Genomic DNA, 20,178 nt, shown 5'->3' with positions numbered 1-20,178 from the left:
ACACTGAAGGTCCCCAAGAACACAGTGGCCCCTCATTCTTAAATGTAAGATGTTTGAAACAACTTGTTTTGTGTTTGAGCTTGCCGCCCGGGCCAAACTGATCCATAAGGGGAGAAGGTCTTTGGTCAAGGAGGTGACCAAAGACCCAAATGTCACTCTGACAGACATCAAGAATTCCTGTGTAGAGATGGGAGAAAATTCCAAGACAACCATCTCTGCAGTATGTCTCCACCAATCAGGCTTTTATGGTACTGTGGGCAGATGGATGTCACACCTAAGTAAATGGCACAAAACAGCCTGCTAGGAGTTGGCAAAAAGAGGCACCATAGGGACCCTCAAACAAGATTCTCTGTCTAATTTAACCAAGACTGAGCTCTGTGGCCTGAATATCAAGCATCACGTCTGGAAGGAACCAGGCACGTAACCTGGCCAACCATCCCTACGGTGAAGCAAGGTGGTGGCAGCATAATGGTGTGGGGGTGTTTTTCAGCTGCATGGACTGAGATTCTAGTCAAGATTGAGGGAAAGATGAACCGAGAAATGTACAGGCAGGTCCTTTAAGAAAATATGCTTCAGTGAGCTCAGGACCTCAACAAGCCTAAGCACAAGCAGGGGTGGCTGTGGACAAGCCTATTAGTGTCCTTGAGCTGCCCAGCCTGAGGCCTGAAAATGACTGTGCAGCGAAAGTCCCCATCCCCATCAGTAAGAGATTCAGTCCATCTCTCCAAACTCCCCAAATACTGCTCTTCCAGGATTGTGGCGTCAAACCATTGCAAGTTTTTCACCATACAAACCCAAAACAACTCAAAATATAATATAAAGTGTATTATTAGGGAAATACATAAATTAAAATGGAGTACCTCACAAATTGTTTGTTATTGTTGGTGTACTTACGTTTGTAGAGTCGCCGTAATCCCGATTATTTTATCTTGTTTAATTTTTGTGTTACTAGTTTCTAGAGACAAAATCGAGTTGCTGGCCATTTTTCCTCCAGGTAAGTAACACGCTAGCTACATATTAGCCTTCTAGCAGTATGTTGCCCATTAATGTAGCTCTGTACGGCACACAACCATCCAGGGAAAAGTATACAATAAGGGTTTTTTCGCTCGTTTATAATTATAAAAAGGCTATTAAAACAGGACTTAAAAACCAACCGTTTTACGTTAGTTCAAATTCTAAAACAGCTAGCTGTTATAGGCTAAAAATAGTAAGCTCTGGCAGTCCGGCCACACTTCATATACCACACGTTGATATACAAAATGTTTTTCTACCTCGGTTATTGTCAAACCACAAGCATTTCACAGTAATTCCAAACCAAATCTAGTTAGTTGCTAAGGACATATAGAGTTGAAAATATATTATTTATGGTGTTTCCCTTGTAGACGCTAGAGGGAGGAACTTATACATTTGTTTGTTAATCTCTTGCTATTAGTTTACACACAATATCCAATAATCACTAAGCAAAAAGAGGTTTCTAGAAATGTGTACAACCATGAAGCCGGTTGACAGAAACCCAAGTGTACAAGGCAAAGGGTGGCCACTTTAAGAATATAAAATGTACATTATTTGGATTTTTAAAAAACGTTTTGGGTTTTACTACGTGTTATTTAATATTCTTTATGTATTCACTATTAAAGAAAATAGTTTTTTGTTTTTTTTAACTAAAAAAAACATTGAATTAGTTGGTGTGTTCAAACGTTTGACTGGTACTGTATTAATCACTCAATAATATTCTCTAACAAAAAAGGTGGAGAAAGTTAAGGGGTGTGTATATTTTCTGAAGGTGCTGTTCACCATTCCTACCTACATAGATATGTAGGCTTTAATGGGGAATGTTTTAGCATGGAGGTCAATCCCCGACAGTCTGGCTTTGAAGAGAATAATGAATAGTGACAAGGAGAACCGTCAAATAAACAAGCATTTCATTTCAAAACAAATCTGGCAGCGTTTAAAGATTAAACCCTATTCTGATCATTTTCCCACTCATTGGTCTTTTGGGCAATCGTTACAGACCTTTCCACAATAACTATTTTTCAAAGCTATTTTATCGTAAAACCAGAATTGGCCTACTTGTGTAAGCCAGTACGTCATCTGAAGATATGCGGTCAACACACGTACTGTTCACTTTTGTAGAATAAGCACGCCTCCTTGTGACAAATTAAAGTACTGATCTCAATGCATAACGGATTGCTAGTTCTTCTAATGATGGGCATTCCGAGTGTTTCGGTGAACCGGCTCATGTGGCTCCGTTCAACTGAAAGAGACAACTCAACTCGTTTTAAAATAACATAGAACCAAAAAGTGCAAATCCACAATGTAAATGCGAAAAGTATAATATAATTTGGTTAGAGCGTGAAATACATTGTCCTAATTATTTGTTTTGCCGGATGTTTTATTACTGAAGTTATCTTACTGGAAAAATGTGCGTGGAACAGAATAATGTGTCCTCACCATTATTTTTTCTTTATTCTGCCGTGTAGATAAGCATTCTATGGTGCCTAATTTTGTAATTTATCTGTGATGTATCATTGTTGGAGAAAATAAATGTAGGAAATAATTGAGCCAAATGAACAACTAATTTCACTTGTGTGTTTCGGCACCCGACGTTCATCAAAAAGACCCGTTCAAAAAGAGCACAGTACAAGGTTATTTGAAAATACAGTTAACTGCCAATTTAAGACCACAGTAATGGCAGCCTGGTGAAATAGGAAAATCATTTTGGACATCTGTCTGAATAACATTTCAGATAAGTATTTACAAAGCCATTATAACATGTGCATTCATATCTAATTCAGCAGATGTCCTATTAGATATACACTATGTCCATACATTTTAATATTTGTTCATACTTGTACACGTAGTAAACATTACTATAAAGGCACTTGAACACATGAACTCTTGACACTTTTCATGAGCGATTTTATGTTTGTTATTTCAAAATGTTGTTCGTTTATGCTGTTACTAGGGAAGATGTGATTTCATCCATGTCAAGAGACACTATATCAACTGCAACAGTTGTATGAGATCGAGAATGGACAAGCAGGCGTTAGATATTCAGAAAGTGTGTCAGCATCACCCACGCGCATTGTGGGTTCTTAAAAATGATCTCTCCCTGGAACAGTTAGGGACCATGAACCTTTAGTTCTGGTAAGGACAGACTTGGGGCTAAGGTGTAATAGACAACATGAGCTGGCTAACAAAATGACAAATGTGTAGTGGGACCACTACGAAATACTATAAATGTGAAGTCAATACTACAGCATGTTCAAAGTACGCATGCTTTTATAGGCTGCTAGAAACGTGTTTTTCAAAAAGTTACAGAAAGAGCACGGCACTACACGACAGGAATTCTCACAAGATGACTTAATTTATAATTTGTATAAATAGGCCTATAGTTTACTGTGATTAGTTCAATAACATAACATGTTTATCGGCATGCTTTTCATGGCCTAATTCATTTGAGTTGTGTAGTCTAAGGTTTCAGTTACTCCAGCATTCACGCTCTAAAACCAGATTTAACATCAAACCAGTTGCAAAAACACCCACCCAGGCGAAATTAAATAAATCCTCACAATGGTACTGCCCGAATTACTGGATTGGATAAGCGCACGTTTTCCTAATCAGTGTTACTAATTGGGTACTAGCTAAATTCATAAGTATGACCTCTTATAGGTGTTGAGGTTATGTTTTAATTTCTATAAGACATTCCATAACATGGCGTTTTCCCTGGTAAGTTATAGCCTATCGCAAGAAACACAACTAATCCTCGTATCTTAATTTACTATTGCGTATATCTTTTAAACTGTAGCAAGTCACATGAAAAGCGTAGTCCAGGTATATTAGGTCTCAAGTAAGGAAATGTCTCGGCTCATATATTTACTTGTCGACATGCTTAGTTGTGCATTGTTCTAGCTGGAGAGGAAACAATCCTACTCAAATGTATCGGCTCCGTCAAGACCCTAGTTTCCGGGATTTTAATGTGCCCCTCGCTATCAACAAACTCTGAAAGGTCATTCCCCAGCTAGCCCTACTAGCATGAATTCAACAAATAATTTTTTCCAAACACTGATGGCAGTACTAAACAGGTTCTATAAGAAATAGCACTCATTTGAGGGATTACTTTGGGGGGGGAACTGATTAACTACATTCTTTTACGTTCAGATTTTGTTGAAGATGCATTTCAATTGTAGGTCTTATTATCCCCGGTGGAACGCCTTCAAAGCAGTATTTTTGTTGTAATTTTGTCATTCCGAAGTGTGGAATCAAATTACAAGCGCTCTCCTGTTTTGTTTTTTTCCAGAGAGACGAGCTTCGACCCCGGGACAACTGGGCACCCGAATCTCCGGCCTTGTCCACTTGCAGTAACGCGGACATATTCCGTAGAATGAACACCATGCTTGGCAACTCTCTGGATTTTACTGGTGTGTGCACAACCCCCGGGACCAAGGGAAAGCGAGACGTACCCCTGAACGGTAACAGAAAAATCCTCTCACGTTGGCTTTATTTTGTAAATGACATTCAAATTGTTTAGGAATAGTTTCCTTTTCTAAAAGGGCAACATTCATCCCCACAACTGTCATAATTTAGTTGCCAGAAACTGATTGATACAGTCTGCATCACTGCAGAATTAGCAGACTTTGCTGTGTCTTTGCCAGAACTCAGACCTAAGTATTTCTACTCTTTAAACTAAGGTGGCCCTTTTTTATTCAGTCCATTCATACAAGGTCTTCCCCTTTGGACTCTTGTATCCAAAAGGTCAGATTTTTTGTAATTTTTTTAAATGTAAGTAAATACCTGACTTATTTGGAAATGGAACATGTGAAATTAAGATACTAGATACACTTTTGAACCGCTTAATTGAGACATTAACTGCATGCTGAAGAAATCTTAAATTGCCTGTCTACACGTACTCACTGTTGATGCCAAATTTCATGTATTTACACAATCATAAATGCCCCAGTTTAATACCAAGTATATGTAAAGGGATTAATATAGGCAGTATAGCGTCAGGGTGTCAAGGGGTTAATTTGGCCCAGCCCTTGTTCCACTCGTGTTTGTCTTCAGTTAAGTTGGTTTGTAACACTTGTTATAATTGAGCCCCATGCAGCTGTATGATCAGCCTACATTCTCAGGGTGTTTTGATAGTAAAGATAAAGGGTGGTATAATTTGTTTCAGCTTAATAAAACAAACAGAACAATGTCCAGTTAACGTCATGAAGTCGGGTGTAAATTATTCATGCTGTCAGTCTGCCATATCTAATCTAACTAGATAAAAAGCTTCAATTATGGCCTGTCCCTCTCGCCGACACCTATCCACCCAGTGCCATCCCCCTCTCATCTGCACTGCCTTGACTTGCTGAATCAGGGCTGTAGCTAGCAGTTGGAGCATGTCCAGCCCTGGAGAGCACGGGGCAAGCTGGCAGTGCAAATCCCAACTTTTGATCAGTCAGCTGCTGCTATGGCTTCCGTGAACGCGCCCGTGTGACACGGGCAAATCTGGGAGTGTGAGCCAGCAAGCTCAATACGCCAGGGATCTGCCCTGAGCCCCCAACTACTCTTCTGCCGCTAGCATACAACCCGCACCTACCTCATGTCTGACACCCCCCACTCCCACCCCGGTTTTGGTCTGCCTCGGCTTCTGGTGCAGCTCTGCCTCGCTATCTGCCTGCTCCCTCAGGAAACTAGGCAGGAGCTGCTGGCAGTAGAAGCCGCGGCTTGCTGCTAACGCAGACCGAGACAGGCTGTGCGGTGGGAGTTCCGTCAGTCGGGAAGTATCGCCAACGGGAATGTTTCATTACCCAGTCGGGGGGGGGGGGGGGGGCTGCTTCGCTGGGGAAGCTGATGTCATTAGCAGGGGGGTGTGAGTGCATCAGCAGCCAGGTCACATGCTAGGTGGGTCGGCGATGCAGATGGAGATGCATGGCAGTCGCACCGGGCACAGTCGCAGCAGGTTAGCACTCTGATCACCTAGGAACGGTTGCCAGCGTCCAACTGTTCATTTTGTCACGGTCGACTTTTGTTTTTGAATAGAAAAGCAGTGTTTTAATCTCAACGCCACCCCTCCCCATGTCGTCTTCCTTCGGGCAGATGCGGGGTGCTTAATTGCTCTGGCTTTCTGTCCTCGTTCGTCAACAGACCGGCAAGAATCGGAGCTGGCTGCAGTCGGCAGCAGGATGCTCTTCCCCAGCAGCGGTGTCAGTGGCAGCGGAGGCTCTCACCAGGAGGGGTCCTCCCGGGGCCTTCCCGACGTCAACGACCTGGGCCTGGGCCTCCAGTCTCTCAACCTGTCCGACTGGGAGCGCCCCTGGAGCAGCCACGACACTGATACCAACACCACAGCCGCATCCCAGGCGCACACCAGCTCTTCCTCCAGTGAGTACTAGAATACTTTGTGGTGAATTCTGAATATTCTGCCCTTTAACATTCTTCCCGTTTTAAACAAAGGCTTAGACTGTTATGCTTGTTGTACTGTGCTGTACCACATACGCTCCAATGTTCTCGGAGGCTATTAAGAGTGCTGGCTTAGTAGTTCGTGTTGTGTAGTTAATTAGGTTCATTTTCTATGGAGTTATGGCAATGCAAATAGCTGTGTAGCTTTGAGACAGTGGCGCATTCAGTATAATGACTTCAATTCAAAAGTTGGATCAGCAGTCTCTCTGGTTCAGTGTGGAAGTATTTAAATAATTTGATACTGTGAGCTATTCCATCCCTGGATTTGGAGCGGTTTCATTGGGCTGTGTCCTTGTAGAGAATGATGTGGCAGTTTTGCTGCTGTGCTGCATCTTGGTCTTGCCAAGTATTCTGTGAACCTGCTATTTATATCACAAAACAGCCTAAACCTTTCCATGAACTATGCTTTCCTCATTCAAAATGGGTCCCAACTTATTTGCCTTGTTGCTATATATCTTCATATTGACTAATCCTTGTGCGTACTTGTGTAAACCCCTTTATACAATACAATTTGTCTTGGGATACTGCCTTATGCAATCTGTCTAAGCTTAACAACATTCCCCCGCCTCCATGCATCGTCTCCCCCTGCCTTCTCGCTTTTTACTGACCCAGTTGCATCACATCACAACACATCTATAGTCTCAGACAGCCTCATTACCAGCGTTGCCCTAAATTGCGCTTCTAAAACGGGCTGGTGCATTTGGCAGTTTCCTGGTCGTTTCATATTCAACCCGCTGGGACAGTTGGAGGCCCTTGGTAAATATCTGTCGTGGTTGTCTGCTGATTCGGTCTGCACTGTCGGGACAGCCCAGCCCAAAACTTGGGACTTGCTTATAGTTAGTGATAACTGGTTCAGTTGCTGTATTGTCTAAATCCTTTCAGCGTCTTAATGTAGACGCTACTCAGTCACGCATTTTCAAAATGGCTGCACTTAGAGTCATGTGAAATGCTGACTTTCTAAACAGTGTGGCAGTTCTAATCTGTTATTGACATACCACTACCCTTCGGCCTGAGTGGTCGGCTGTTCAGTTGCTCAGACACGAGGACACATTTTGTAATTACTGTGCTCCGGCCGCGTTGTCACGTATGGTGACCACAAGCCCCCCAATGCTGGGTCATGTTCTCTCGCCAGTGCTCGGCATGCTGAGTAGTCCACTGGGCCAGATCTTGGGCAAGCCCCTTGGCTACCACCCCTCCAGCGAACCCATGGGCACTGCAGTGGACTTCCTGGAGAAGTTCCCGGGGATGGCGCGCATGAGCACCAGGCTGGATTCGCGCTCCTTCCTGGACTCGCGTTCCAGCAGCCCCGTTGACTCTGACACTAGCGGGTTCAGCTCTGGATCGGACCACCTTTCGGACCTGCTGGTGAGTGACTGGAGGGGGTGGGGGTTTTTTTTGGTTAATTCTCATTAGGTATGGGCTTTTAGAATTGACAGGTGATGGATGTCTGAGATGCATTTGTTTTTCCCATTAGTTGAATTCATCACATTGAGCGTTTCGCTTGATGTCCCGTGCCTTTTTACTGACCGGAAATCTCTCCCCTTCTATTCCTTACCAGTCCTCCCTCAGAATCTCCCCCCCTCTGCCCTTCCTCATGTCCAGCATGCAGAAAGACCCCCTGAGGCTGGGTTCTCTGAGCTCCAGGCTGGACTACCAGGACCCTGGCTCCCCTCTCACCCCCCCACCCAGTGCCTCCAGCCCTGGCATGGCCCTGTCCCGACGCTGGCCCGGGGCCTCCATGTGGCCCAGCCTCGACCTGCTGGAGACGCCTGACGATCCCTTCAGCATTGAGAGGGAGGCCCGTCTACACAGACAGGCGGCCGGTATGGGGGGGGGGGGGGGGGGGGGGGGGGAGGAGGGAACCTTTTTTGGCTTTCTCCTTCAGTCTGCGTGATCTGTTTACCAGCTCGGTGTTGTCCATCCCTTCAGCTGTCAATGAAGCCTCCTTCACCTGGAGTGGTCAGCTGCCTCCCCGTAACAACAAGAACCCTCTGTACTCCTACAAGGTCTTCCTAGGGGGCGTGCCCTGGGATATCACTGAAGGTATGGCCGGCGTTGCCGTCTCGGTGACGGGAAAGTTGAATCGCCTGACCCGTCCTAGCCGGCTTTAGAAACCCCTGCTGACCTGGTTTTCTGTCTCTCCAGCTGGCCTGATCAACACGTTCAGCGGCTATGGCCCTCTGAGTGTGGAGTGGCCCGGTAAGGATGGCAAGCATCCCCGATGCCCTCCCAAAGGTAATATGCCCAAAGGTAACGACAGACTGGTAGGATGTTAACTTCCCTTGTGGTTCTAAGGTGGCACAGTGGTGGGCACTGGTGGGATAGTGGGACTTGGTGAGTTCAGACAGGCATGCACTCTGAAAAGGGAAGGGGTTGCTGGAACCATTGCCAAACACAATGCTAACATCTATGCAAGCATGGGTATATTTATGAAGATGTGGTGTATGACCGACATACCACAGCTAAGAGATGTTAGGCAGGACCAAGCGCTTAGTTGCGGTAAATCTGGCAACCCCCGAGATGCTTTTTTAATATACTGCAATTATAGCAGTAAAAAGTGATGTGATGTCATAGCTGTGGTATAGGAGACAGTATTCCACAACTATCAGACAATCAGGATTAGCATCCAGTTTATAATCTGGTTTTCTTAATCTACCATGTAATGTTAGTAAGTTTGAGAATGCTGTAAACCTTGTCAGATTGAGGTCAGTGTGCATTAATTTAAGGACTCTATAACGAACGAGCAGCATGTTGTTGTGGTTTGAGAACCCAATACTTTGCTGTTAATATGGTAAAATCGGTCTCATTTGGACCTGTTTAAGCTTCGCTGTATTCTGCTGTAGGCTACGTTTACCTGGTGTTTGAGAATGAGAAGTCGGTTCGCGCGCTGCTCCAGGCTTGTACCCAGGACCTGCTCCATCCTGAGGAGAATGGAGAGTACTACTTCAAGATGTCCAGCCGCAGGATGCGCTGCAAGGATGTGAGTGACTGCAGCCACAGGTGGACTTTAGATTATGCCGTGGGTAAGGGGGCGGGTAGCATGACCCTTGACCTTTCAACCTTCTTTCTGGTCACGCAGGTGCAGGTGATCCCCTGGGTGATCTCGGACAGTAACTACGTGCGTTGCCCCTCCCAGCGCCTAGACCCCAGCAAGACTGTGTTTGTGGGCGCTCTGCACGGCATGCTAAATGCAGAGGCCCTGGCCAGCATCATGAATGACCTGTTTGGTGGAGTGATGTATGCTGGGATTGACACCGACAAACATAAGTACCCGATAGGTCAGAATGTTTGATTACTTCTGAGGAAACCGCCGCTGACTAGCTGTGACGTCTGTGGGATTTGATTGGCTGTAGCTTTATTTTGGTGAATGTGCTGGAGGCATGTTCTGTAACTGAAATGCAGCAGACAGTGGGGTGGAATGTACATTAAAGCAGGCCGCTTCCTTGTTTTGGCCTGTGATTGCCTGATCATATGAGGCATTTAAAGATGTCTGAAATGAGGCCTCTCCCCACAAGGTTCTTGACTAGAAAAAAATACAGGGGAGATTCTCTTCAATGGGGTGTTGCCATATCATTAGCCTTAAACTGGAACTTCTGCTTGTCACTCTGCTGTGGGGATTAAGATTGCTGTTGTAGTTTAGCTTTTTATCCAGAAGTTAATCAGTCCGTCCAACCTTCCTTCCCCCTGGATCTCATTTACAGGGTCTGGACGGGTCACCTTCAACAACCAGCGCAGCTACTTGAAGGCAGTGTGCGCAGCGTTTGTTGAGATCAAAACTCCCAAGTTTACAAAAAAGGTAATGTGATTTGAAGACGAGCACAGCTGCGACTACCTTAACACTGAAGGGACTTGGTCTTTCAGCTCTGGGCTGGGTTATGAGCAGTAGTTCGGCCCTCGTCTGTATTACCTAAATTGTAAGTCGTGGTATGTCCCCTCTCAGGTTCAGATTGATCCTTACCTGGAGGACTCAATGTGCCAAGTCTGCAGCCGCCAACCTGGGCCCTTCTTCTGTAGAGACCAGGTGGGTTATGATGTTGGTACGGTGTCGCTACAAAGCCTGGGGTACAACCAACCAAGCATTTCTCTCCAATGCACGTCCCCCAGCCTGTGTTCAAGAGGCATACATTCATGTAGAACTTCAGAAGTTTATTGGGACGAGTGAATGTTTGGAGACCTCTGATGCACGCAGTCGGCTCACCGCTCCCTGTCTCGGCTGTTCTTCCCAGGCCTGCTTCAAGTACTACTGCCGCTCCTGCTGGCACTGGCAGCACTCCATGGACATCCTGAGCAACCACCGGCCCCTGATGCGCAACCAGAAGAACCGGGACTCCAGCTAGAGCCGGGGTGCTCCGTGAGAGGGACGCCGAGGGGTGAAGAGCCCCATTCCTCACGGCCGAGGCCACAGGGCGGGAGCCCGCAGAGCACGAGTGTCCGGCTGCCCCCACGTCGTGGGGGGCACAAAGGCACTCCCACTGGGACTGGGGAGAAACAATGTAGAAAAGTTCACTATTGCACTTGCTACTTTTTTGCTGTTTACTTGTTCACAATGGCACTATGCACAGTGACCTTGATGGGATTGACATGGCCCACACACACACACACACACACACACACACTTCCTTATGCAGTTTCCCAGATTTGTGGCCAGACGAGATTTGGGCCAAGGTTCAGAAGTATATGAAAATGCCTTGATATTTTTTTTTTCTCCTTTAATTTTTTTGATTTGTTTTACATGCGTTGCATAGTGAGAGCGATCATGCAAGTCATTGCCGTTCGTCGGCAGATACCATACAGTGCCTTTAGTATCCCACCCTTCCCCACATCCCAGTTGGCTGACTGTTTTTCCTGGGCAAGCCAACTGGTGTTTTTTTTTTGTTTGTTTTTTTACTTTGGAAGATGAGAGTTGGGCTTCATTTAACCAGTCGCATTTCAGACATTTTTACGCAGTTTTTTACTAATTTGTACACAAACGGTTTTAAGTCATGACATGGACATTTTGAACAGAATTATACCTGGCGGCTTTTTAATTACTTTCCTCCCCTCGTCCCCCCCCCCCAAGTTTGTCTGGGGCTGTTTTTTTTTTTTTTTTTTCCCCTACCAATGTCTTACTGAATGGGCACAAAGGTGTTGAAGCTTCGCTTGTGTCCAGTTCATGTAAACACTGCTGGCCACTGCTTCAACAGGGTTTCCATCATGTTTTCCCAATCAATTGGATGAGTATTAACTGAGACTGGAACGGACATTGACATCCTGATTGTTCATAGTTTTATTGTTGCACTTTTTAATTTGCACTTTAGGAGAGGGTGTCGGTGATTTTTTAATCACGTTTTTTGTACTTCGGCAGAGGGGCGTGTGTTGTCCTGGGCGCTACGCCCGGATATGGACAGCTTTCCTGCTGAACGTAGACTGTCCATGTTGATAACGTTTTTCCAAGAGCTTGAGTAGACCTATCGCAGCAACCCCTCGGCTTGCTTAGCCTGTTACCTGTCCCAGTTGGCTATATACATATATTCAGCTGTGTGCCAAAGATGGTCCTTTTTTTTTTTTTTCTTCGATCAACTTTCATGCTAAGCTCATCATGGCTCAGCTGCTTTTTAGAGTTTTGAAAGTCTACCTCATTGTGGTCTGCCAAGTTTGCTGCTACTTACTGATGTGGATTATGTTCAGAATGGGCACAATAAAAAGGGTTTAAGCATTATTTATGTTGGCTGCTTGTTTTACTTAATATGACCTTACAACCCTGATTGTGAATGCCATGTAATGTCTAACCATTTGGCCTGAAAGGGAGTTTGGCCCTGTTTTATACAGGGCTAACATGGCTTTTGTCTTGAACTGATGTGCCCACATCAGATGTACATGATTAAAAGGCTCATTGTCATCTGAGCTTCCTAACAGGAGGCAAAGCATGACAATCTGCAGATCTTGTGTAGGCTCAACTGAACAGTAAAAACCTTTCATAATTGTAACAACTTTAGAACCGATGACCAGTGAAATTAAGTAATGGCATTGATCAACTGCCTTGCATGCAGGGCTCGACAGGAAATGATCAGCGAAGATAATGGAACATTCAGATGTTGGTATTTAGTTTAGATTGACTTAATCTCAAACAGGCTGGACCGAATGGGCCTGTAGATAACCCACCTTAAGCTTAATTGATGCCTGGAACTGGATCTGGCAACTGATTTAGCTCAGTTTATTCCAGCACCTATTTTTGTAGAGAAATATTTTGTTTTGCATCACTGTTCTTAGCCCCTGTAAACATTAAATTGAGTTCATAGTTACCAATTCCTGCAACCTGGTTTTTGTCTCACTGCTGACTGGTTGGGCCAGAACATTTGTATAGCAATATTTTTATCTATTTTATGAAGGGTTTCAAAAGAGTTTACAACAGGCAGGGGAAAGCTCGATCGACCATGGGACAACCAGGTTATCAGCTGGTGATGGTTCTAGCACTGAAGTAAGTCTTTTGATGTACCTGTTCCTCACTGGACCTGTTGGTTCATTTATACAGCAACCTGTCCCAACAAATGAATGTCAAACCCATATTCTCCATACAGTACATATGTGCAAACAAAGGGTTCTATGAATTTCAAAATAATGTGTTTAATTCACCAGAACAGAATTGTTTGAATACAACACATTCCATTGCTACAGTGTGTAACAATGTTGAATTAATATTTATGTATACTGCAGAGAGCTGCCTGATTTGATGGCTCCAATGCAGTTAACCTCTGACATCACCTACATTATGACAGAACTGGTTGTGTTTCATCCTTAAGGTGGAACTGATTCAACATAGCCCCTAAAACAGTGAAGATGCAGCCAGTCTAATTGAGACAGACTGGCAGTACTATTGTTTTGAGACTAATCTGACCGGGGGCAACATTTCAGTGTTAGCAGATTCCATACACCGTAGACTGTCATTGGTCAATTTAGAAATTGCCCTCACAAGCAGCAGGTCCTTTTACCTGTGACCAGATTGTATCGCGGTTTAGGTTTAGTAGTGTGACAAAACACGAGACAGCTACAGTGTTTCCTTCTCACACTTTATTGACAGATGTGATGTCTCTAGACTCCTCTGGGAGTTTTGAAGTTCATTCCTACAGCAGGCTGGGTGACCTGCAGGTTGGACAGGCTGCCGAAGTCCTAACAGAGGAAAGAATGGCAGATTAGTCACTCATCTGATGTCTGTATCAAGCTCACAATGGGCATACAGAGATTGACTGCAGGAAGTAAGCTCGTTTGACATGCAAAAGCTCAGCATCTATTCATTCCAAACATTTGGAGTACAGTGGACTGGCTGACGAGACATAACTGAATCACAGCACAGTGGGAGGTAAGAAAATGCATTTCAATTGGTCCTTATTTACTAGCCAATTGCAATTTGGAAGTAAATATGACGGTTATGTTTCACGGATCAGCTATTCAGTAAAAACGGGTTATATCTAGTTCAATTTCAAATGGGGATATCCAACCAGCGGCGCACATCATTATCAACACTTCGCAGACATCAAAAACCTTTCCAGACTGAAGTCAGGAGGGCTGTGAGTGCTGAGTCAAAATAAGTAAATGTACCAATACGCTCACTGGTACACTTCACAGTACCAGTAAGTAAAGGGAACTGTACATCGTTTATTTAATTAGTCTAAAAGTATCTTTATTGTATTACATGAGTGAGAAAGTTCTGTATCTGTAGACAGTTACTATGGAACCACGTTCACTGACTGATAACAGTCATTCATAATTCCATGACTGTCACAGCCTGATTTAATACACAAGTGAATTAAATCTCTTCAATGCAATATCTCCAGCACGTCAGGACGGCAGTTTTCAATTGGCCACAGATGACAAGCACGTGGAATGCCCAGTAATGTTTCAGCGCACCAACAGATAATGATCACATTATCCTTCAGGTTGCCTCCGTATGGTGTCGTCCAGACCTCACGAGTACAGTAAATCAGATGTCATAGCAAACCATATCATGACTCAACCATATGTTCCACTGGTCTGAAGTAACCAATAGGAGGTAAGGGACTTAATGAGTTAGAGCAGTGGTTCCCAACCAGGGGTACAGGGGGTACTTGAAAACACTCATGACACCATAAACTTACTAGTGAAATTAACATGAGGGGGTACTTCAGGGGTACTGAAAGCAGTGCAAAAACATTTTGGGGGTACAGTAACTGAAAAAGGTTGGGAGACAATGAGTTAGAGTACTAAAGGTCAGTTTTAGTTTGAGTAATGGCACAGTAACAACAGCAAAAGGCAACCAGTCACCAGTGAATGTATGAGAAACTGTTCCTGCCACCACATGCATTAGAAGGAGTCTGGGAAGGGACGTTCTGAACTCACCAGCATCTTCAACATCTCTTTGGTGTCAGGATCCACCTCGATCAGCTCGTGATCCAGAGCAGACACCTAGAGACACAAACCCAGACCATCCACTTTACAGCACCTACCAACAGTGTTGGTGGCAACACATAACAGATTCAAAAAATAACTATTTGTTAACATAACTTCATTGTGGTAACAGGTAACTTGAACACTCTTTGGTGTTAATTTTCCAATGAAGTAATTGGTTACGGTTATGTTTCCCCCCTGGCAGTAAAACATATCACTCTCAGATGACTTAAAACATTTCTCTAGCTCCATCCTTGCCGTTAACATGCGTTTCTGCAGTGTGATTCTATTATTTGTACAGAACATCTTGGACTATGCCAGAAGTGTATATAAAAACAAGTAGCCTCTTCTCCTTTTATTTCAGCTCACCTTTACTATGCACAGTACAATTTAGCCAAAATCTTTACTTTGAATAATGTAAAGGAGATAGAATAGCCTTGAGTCCTTACTTGAGTTACTGAATTACTGAATTGGGCAGAAATATAATTTGCTATACTGTAGCCCAGACTACTTGGGCTGTTTTAAATAGTTTGCCCTCTACCAATATGTGCAAGACGGAACAGGTTTTTTGTAACACAAGTTTTAAATAAATGACAATTTTGATTTTAAGTATGACGTAAAGAAAAATATTATTTTTCATCAAGGTAGTACCATTGTATGCTCATATAATGAGATTCATGTAACAGTTTTGTAACACTGCCTCATTAGTTTCCTCCATTCTCACCTAACGCACATAGCTCTGACAGATACCGGGTTCGAGAGGGACAGGAAAAACACCTGAAACCCTGCCAGTTCTGTCCTTCTGCATCATCAACAACCTGACCACTCCCGGGCAACCCCTTTGCTACCACGGCCAACACAATCGGCAAGGACAATGATCGCAACACTTCCGAACACATCCGGAGGAACCAAACGGTCAGGCCAACCACGGAGGAATCCCACTGACCTCTGGGACGTAGTTGTCTCGCCTCTCCCTCTCCTCCTCCTGTAGTTTAATGGAGATGCCTCTGACGGGGCCCCTCTGGATACGCTTCATCAGATGGGTCACATATCTGAAGGGGCATTCAAAAGATACAGTTACATTTGGAGTACAGGACAGATTTAGGTCAGCATATTAATGCATTAAATGGTGAAGCGATGGGCAATGTTACAGCCTGCCCCTTAAGCAATGACATAGCACAGGACAGTAAGAATACCCCCAATCACAGATTTCAACTGATGTTTTGGGTTGGTAGAAGCCAGTGTCTCAGTGTTCGATTGTTGCCTAGGTTCAATAAGGTTAAAACAACATGAGTTTCTGCGAATGAATGTTCAAAACCAAATATGTAGATTCCACACGATTACCATTAAAAACATTTGATTTGACAGGGTGGCCTTTGCTCTGCATATGCAATTCATCTAATTCAGTTAAAGATGGGAGGAGTAAAATTGGCCCAGTCGAATCAAAACGTACGTGCCAATATGTTCCCCGTGTCATCAGAAATAAGTGCCCCAAAATGCAGTGATAAATAGAAAACATTTCAACCGTGCTTCACAAAGTGGCAAACATAAATGATACATGCTAAATAAAACTAATGAAAACACATATATGGAACAGGGTTAGTTTTAAAAACATAATGAATCCAGTTATGCTATCCAGTTATGCTATCCAGTTATGCTATCCAGTTATGCTATGCCAGCAGCAGGCAGAAGACAATATTGAGAAAACCAACAAAACCATACTGACACCTATAATAAGAGGATTTATTTTTTCACTTTCAACAAGACAGGGGAACTTCTAAATCTTGCAAAATGGCCAAGGAAGCAAAGAACCTACCTTGATATCAGACAACAAACAAACCCAATAGTTCAATAACACGTCAATAATCGGGTGAACTTTAGTATAGAGACAAGGGGTATACTATGGAGACAATACTATTATTGAGACAACATTCTTCTAAAATCCACAGAGAAACTGATGCATGAACAAAACCTATTATTCTGGCATACCATCCTTAAAGTTAAAAAAGCATATAATCAAGAGATCCTTGCAAGAACTGAATCCAGAGCCATCACATTATTGCCATCATTAAGCTCCATCAGCAGTAATTGATAGATGGTAGGCTACACCTTATATTCACCTTAAAAACAAAAACTAGCCCTTGATTCAACAGACAAGACTGTTAGAAGTGGGGCTCAGCCCACTCGTTTGGTCAAGCATCATAAGACAGTTCGTAAAAGTACTGATAAACTGGGGGGGGGGGGTTATCCGCAAAACATACTGAAACAGTAACAGAATGGACTTACTGTGAATATCTGAGCCAGGACAGTACAATTTAGGTCTGAACCATGGTGTGCAAATGCTATGACAGCAACCTGAGCTTGTATGATGCGTTCACTGACCCTGATATCTTGTTGCGTAGCCTTTTACTGGGGATGATTGCGATCTCCTCGCACACCCTCTTGTTGACATGGAAGTCGCTGCCCAGCCGGGTGTAGTACTTTTCAATGATGACCCTGGAGGCCTTTTTTACAGTCTTGGTCCTGACTCGTCCCTGTGTAAGTAAGAACATTTGTTGAAAACAGCACTTTCTGTTTCCGGAGAGAAAATCTTTACTTTCAAACATTCACTAAAGCAGAAAGCTACTACTCTACCTCCCTGTCATTCATGTTAATTTGGAACTGCTACAACAAATAAATGAGCTCATTAGTATAACATGCAGATCTTCCAAACGAGCCCTTGCAAGCACAACTCATGGAACTATTCAACAGAACATGGACTAGAAGCTGTGACAACTGTTACCTCTTGACAGTATACAGCTAGCATGGACCCAGATCTGTCCGTTTGTATACTTCATTGTAATTTCAAATGAGTTGGCAAAAGAGCAGAAACAAACTAGATGACAGGCTATTACCTAGTTAGCTTTGACTCCCTGAGTGACACAAACGGCATTTTTGATCAGACACATCAACTACATACAGTAACTGACCACACAGCAGTGAGGGAACAAAACAAAAAAAAGATAGTGTGGATTAGATTAATATAGAAGCCAAGCAGATAACTAATAACATAACTAGCCACCTAAAGTAAATGAAGTGATCGCTGAACTACCAACCTGCAAATTTAACTAGCTAGCTAACGAAGTGCTGCATACAAGTGAACGAATAGGTGCAAGACATTGTGTTACCTAGCTACCGGCAAAGTACACAGCTACAGTGAATTCAAAACAGTTCATTTAGCTAGCGAAACTACACTAGAAACGATTACATGAATGCCTAATAAATATTTATGAAAACGTGTGGTATTTCCTTTCACATGTTGTATGATTGTAGACTTATGTGAAACTGAACAAAGCAAAGGATTGAAACAGATTGTGAGATGTTATATTTTATGGAATACCCACCATGTTGGCTTGGGCTGGCGGAAGAGAACTAGAAATGTTCCGACCGGAAGTTTCTCCACGAAACAGAAAGTAAACAATTCAGACATTTTTGTAGAGTAACACTGCTACAAACACTGCCCACTACTGGTCTATACCTGTCCACGGAGCAAAGAAACACTTGTTAATCCACTTGCGCAGTGGACACAAAAATAAACACTAACAGCTCGGTCAGTGACTTTTATGACTGGGTTTAGTCTTGCAGAGGCTAAACCCAGAGGTATAATACAGAGGTGTAATATAAACTAATTAAAGGCACTATGCTGAGTTCGGACGTGTTCACTATTTTAGAGATGTTTGTATTTAAGACCTATCTGTTCAGGTAAAGGGGGTTCATAACAAACCAGTGATAAATGAAAAAGGTAAGATTGAATACCTTAATTATCAACTAAGGTCTCTGTTTAGTTGAATTGACCTTTGCCTGGTCATAAACTCTATAAGAACTTAAAAACTAGTGAACACAGTCGAATACTATTAGTTTGTACTTCTTACACCTCTGGTATAATGTGCATTGTGTATAACACATCCAGAATATCTGGGTTTTATTTACTCCTGAAAAGAACGTTTTAGTTGCAATATATTTTAATCTGAGTGTCTGGACCATTCTGCATTTTCCAGTTTTGTCAAAACAGTGTAAGACTGTGATGTGCTCAACATTGTTTTACATAAATTATGGCTGAAATGTTTTGCATACTAAATACACCAGAGTTATGCTTTTTATGTGTATGGCTATATATTACATAAACATACTGCCTGAACATTCTTTTTCCATTGGTCCTCATTACCTTTGACAGAAACAAACAAATTGTCTATAGACACAATTCTCAGCATTACAATGCTCAGCACATCAAGCCACACCCAATCTATTACCTGATAATAAAACAGTTGCAATATACTACTAAATTCTGTTTGTTTCCCTGCATGTAGATAGATCCTGTATGAAAATTCCTGTTTCACTGGGGTGTAAATATGAGGATGGTAAAGATTTTTGCCACACTCCTTAAAAAAATTATTCTATTAGGGCCATTACCCAGAAGGTTAAATCAACTGTAGCTGTGATGAATCTTCCTGGACAAGGACATAAGTGTATTTTGCAACCCTACAAAGTGTAGACGGTGGTTTGAAAACTAAAAAACATTTCATGGATTACAGTTGAAAAATCACAAAAGTAGGCTGAATGCTGTAACCAAGACTTGAAAACTACAATTATACACCAACTCAATGGCAAAAAGCTATTTGGACATGAAGCCAGAAGGCCTGTGCTCTCAAGATTAAAAATTACATTTCCTATATTTTGACAAATGTCATTAGAACAAAGATTGTAACCAGGTTGTATACTCATGTAGGGAGAAAAAAGAGTGTGGGATAATGTGGGATGAGAGTATGCATAGAAAATCATGTAAGACCAACGCAAAATGTTTACAGTTCTCACTTTAGCATAATGGGGTTGAAATCAGGGTCTGGGATTATCATGGCTAAAGCTGGATTCTTTAGTCATTTTTATATAGATCCAGGGGAATGTTCTGGATTATTGTCCTGCTGGAAGATCCAATGTTGACCCAGGTTTAGCCTAAAATCTACTGATACTTTACAGTCTATGAAGACATGTATTGTAAAAGGTTTCCATTGGCTTTGGGAAGCCCGATAGCCCCACATCTCACGAACATGCATGCACACTTCACAGTGAGGAATAGGTTGTGTTCATGGTCATCTCTTTTCACACCAAACCCACCTCTGGTGTGTGCCCAAGAAGTACTAAATGAAGGGGCATTCATCATAACCCTAACCCCAGTCTTTTTTGCTCATCAAGGGTGCTAATTATTCTGGTGGGAACTGTGGAGAGACTGGATATGCCCTGCCATAAATACCACTATGGCCCATTAGAATGTACTGTGATGCAACAAAAGCA

The 20,178-nt window shown here is 43.1% G+C and overlaps 2 protein-coding genes across 4 annotated transcripts; one reads left to right on the top strand and one right to left on the bottom strand.

The window, feature by feature from the left end:
- The first annotated feature begins 3,633 nt into the window (after window positions 1-3,633).
- cpeb1b (cytoplasmic polyadenylation element binding protein 1b) lies at window positions 3,634-12,150 on the top strand. Of its 3 annotated transcripts, none has more exons than XM_020056766.3 (12): window positions 3,634-3,729; window positions 4,301-4,472; window positions 6,136-6,372; window positions 7,583-7,815; window positions 8,009-8,273; window positions 8,380-8,493; window positions 8,596-8,685; window positions 9,294-9,430; window positions 9,530-9,728; window positions 10,152-10,246; window positions 10,391-10,471; window positions 10,677-12,150. In XM_020056766.3, exons 1-12 carry the CDS (start codon window positions 3,715-3,717, stop codon window positions 10,785-10,787), a joined length of 1,749 nt encoding a protein of 582 aa, XP_019912325.2. In that variant the 5' UTR covers window positions 3,634-3,714; the 3' UTR covers window positions 10,788-12,150. The 3 variants fall into 3 exon arrangements, with proteins under 3 accessions (XP_019912325.2, XP_010873809.2, XP_019912328.2); XM_010875507.4 differs by having other exon boundaries at window positions 8,596-8,700; XM_020056769.3 differs by lacking the exons at window positions 3,634-3,729; window positions 4,301-4,472 and adding an exon at window positions 5,858-5,950 and having other exon boundaries at window positions 8,596-8,700.
- Window positions 12,151-13,477: 1,327 nt separating this feature from the next.
- On the bottom strand, window positions 13,478-18,333 carry LOC105013751 (40S ribosomal protein S17). The gene is made up of 5 exons (XM_010875517.3): window positions 18,234-18,333; window positions 17,233-17,384; window positions 15,797-15,902; window positions 14,803-14,868; window positions 13,478-13,596 (listed from the first exon to the last, which is right to left on the bottom strand). The coding sequence occupies exons 1-5, from the start codon at window positions 18,234-18,236 to the stop codon at window positions 13,519-13,521; spliced, it is 405 nt and encodes a 134-aa protein (XP_010873819.1). The 5' UTR covers window positions 18,237-18,333; the 3' UTR covers window positions 13,478-13,518.
- Window positions 18,334-20,178: the final 1,845 nt, after the last annotated feature.

This window comes from Esox lucius, chromosome 2 (assembly GCF_011004845.1).
Source record: "Esox lucius isolate fEsoLuc1 chromosome 2, fEsoLuc1.pri, whole genome shotgun sequence".
Lineage (NCBI taxonomy): Eukaryota > Metazoa > Chordata > Actinopteri > Esociformes > Esocidae > Esox > Esox lucius.
This window is presented reverse-complemented; position numbering and strand designations above follow the sequence as displayed.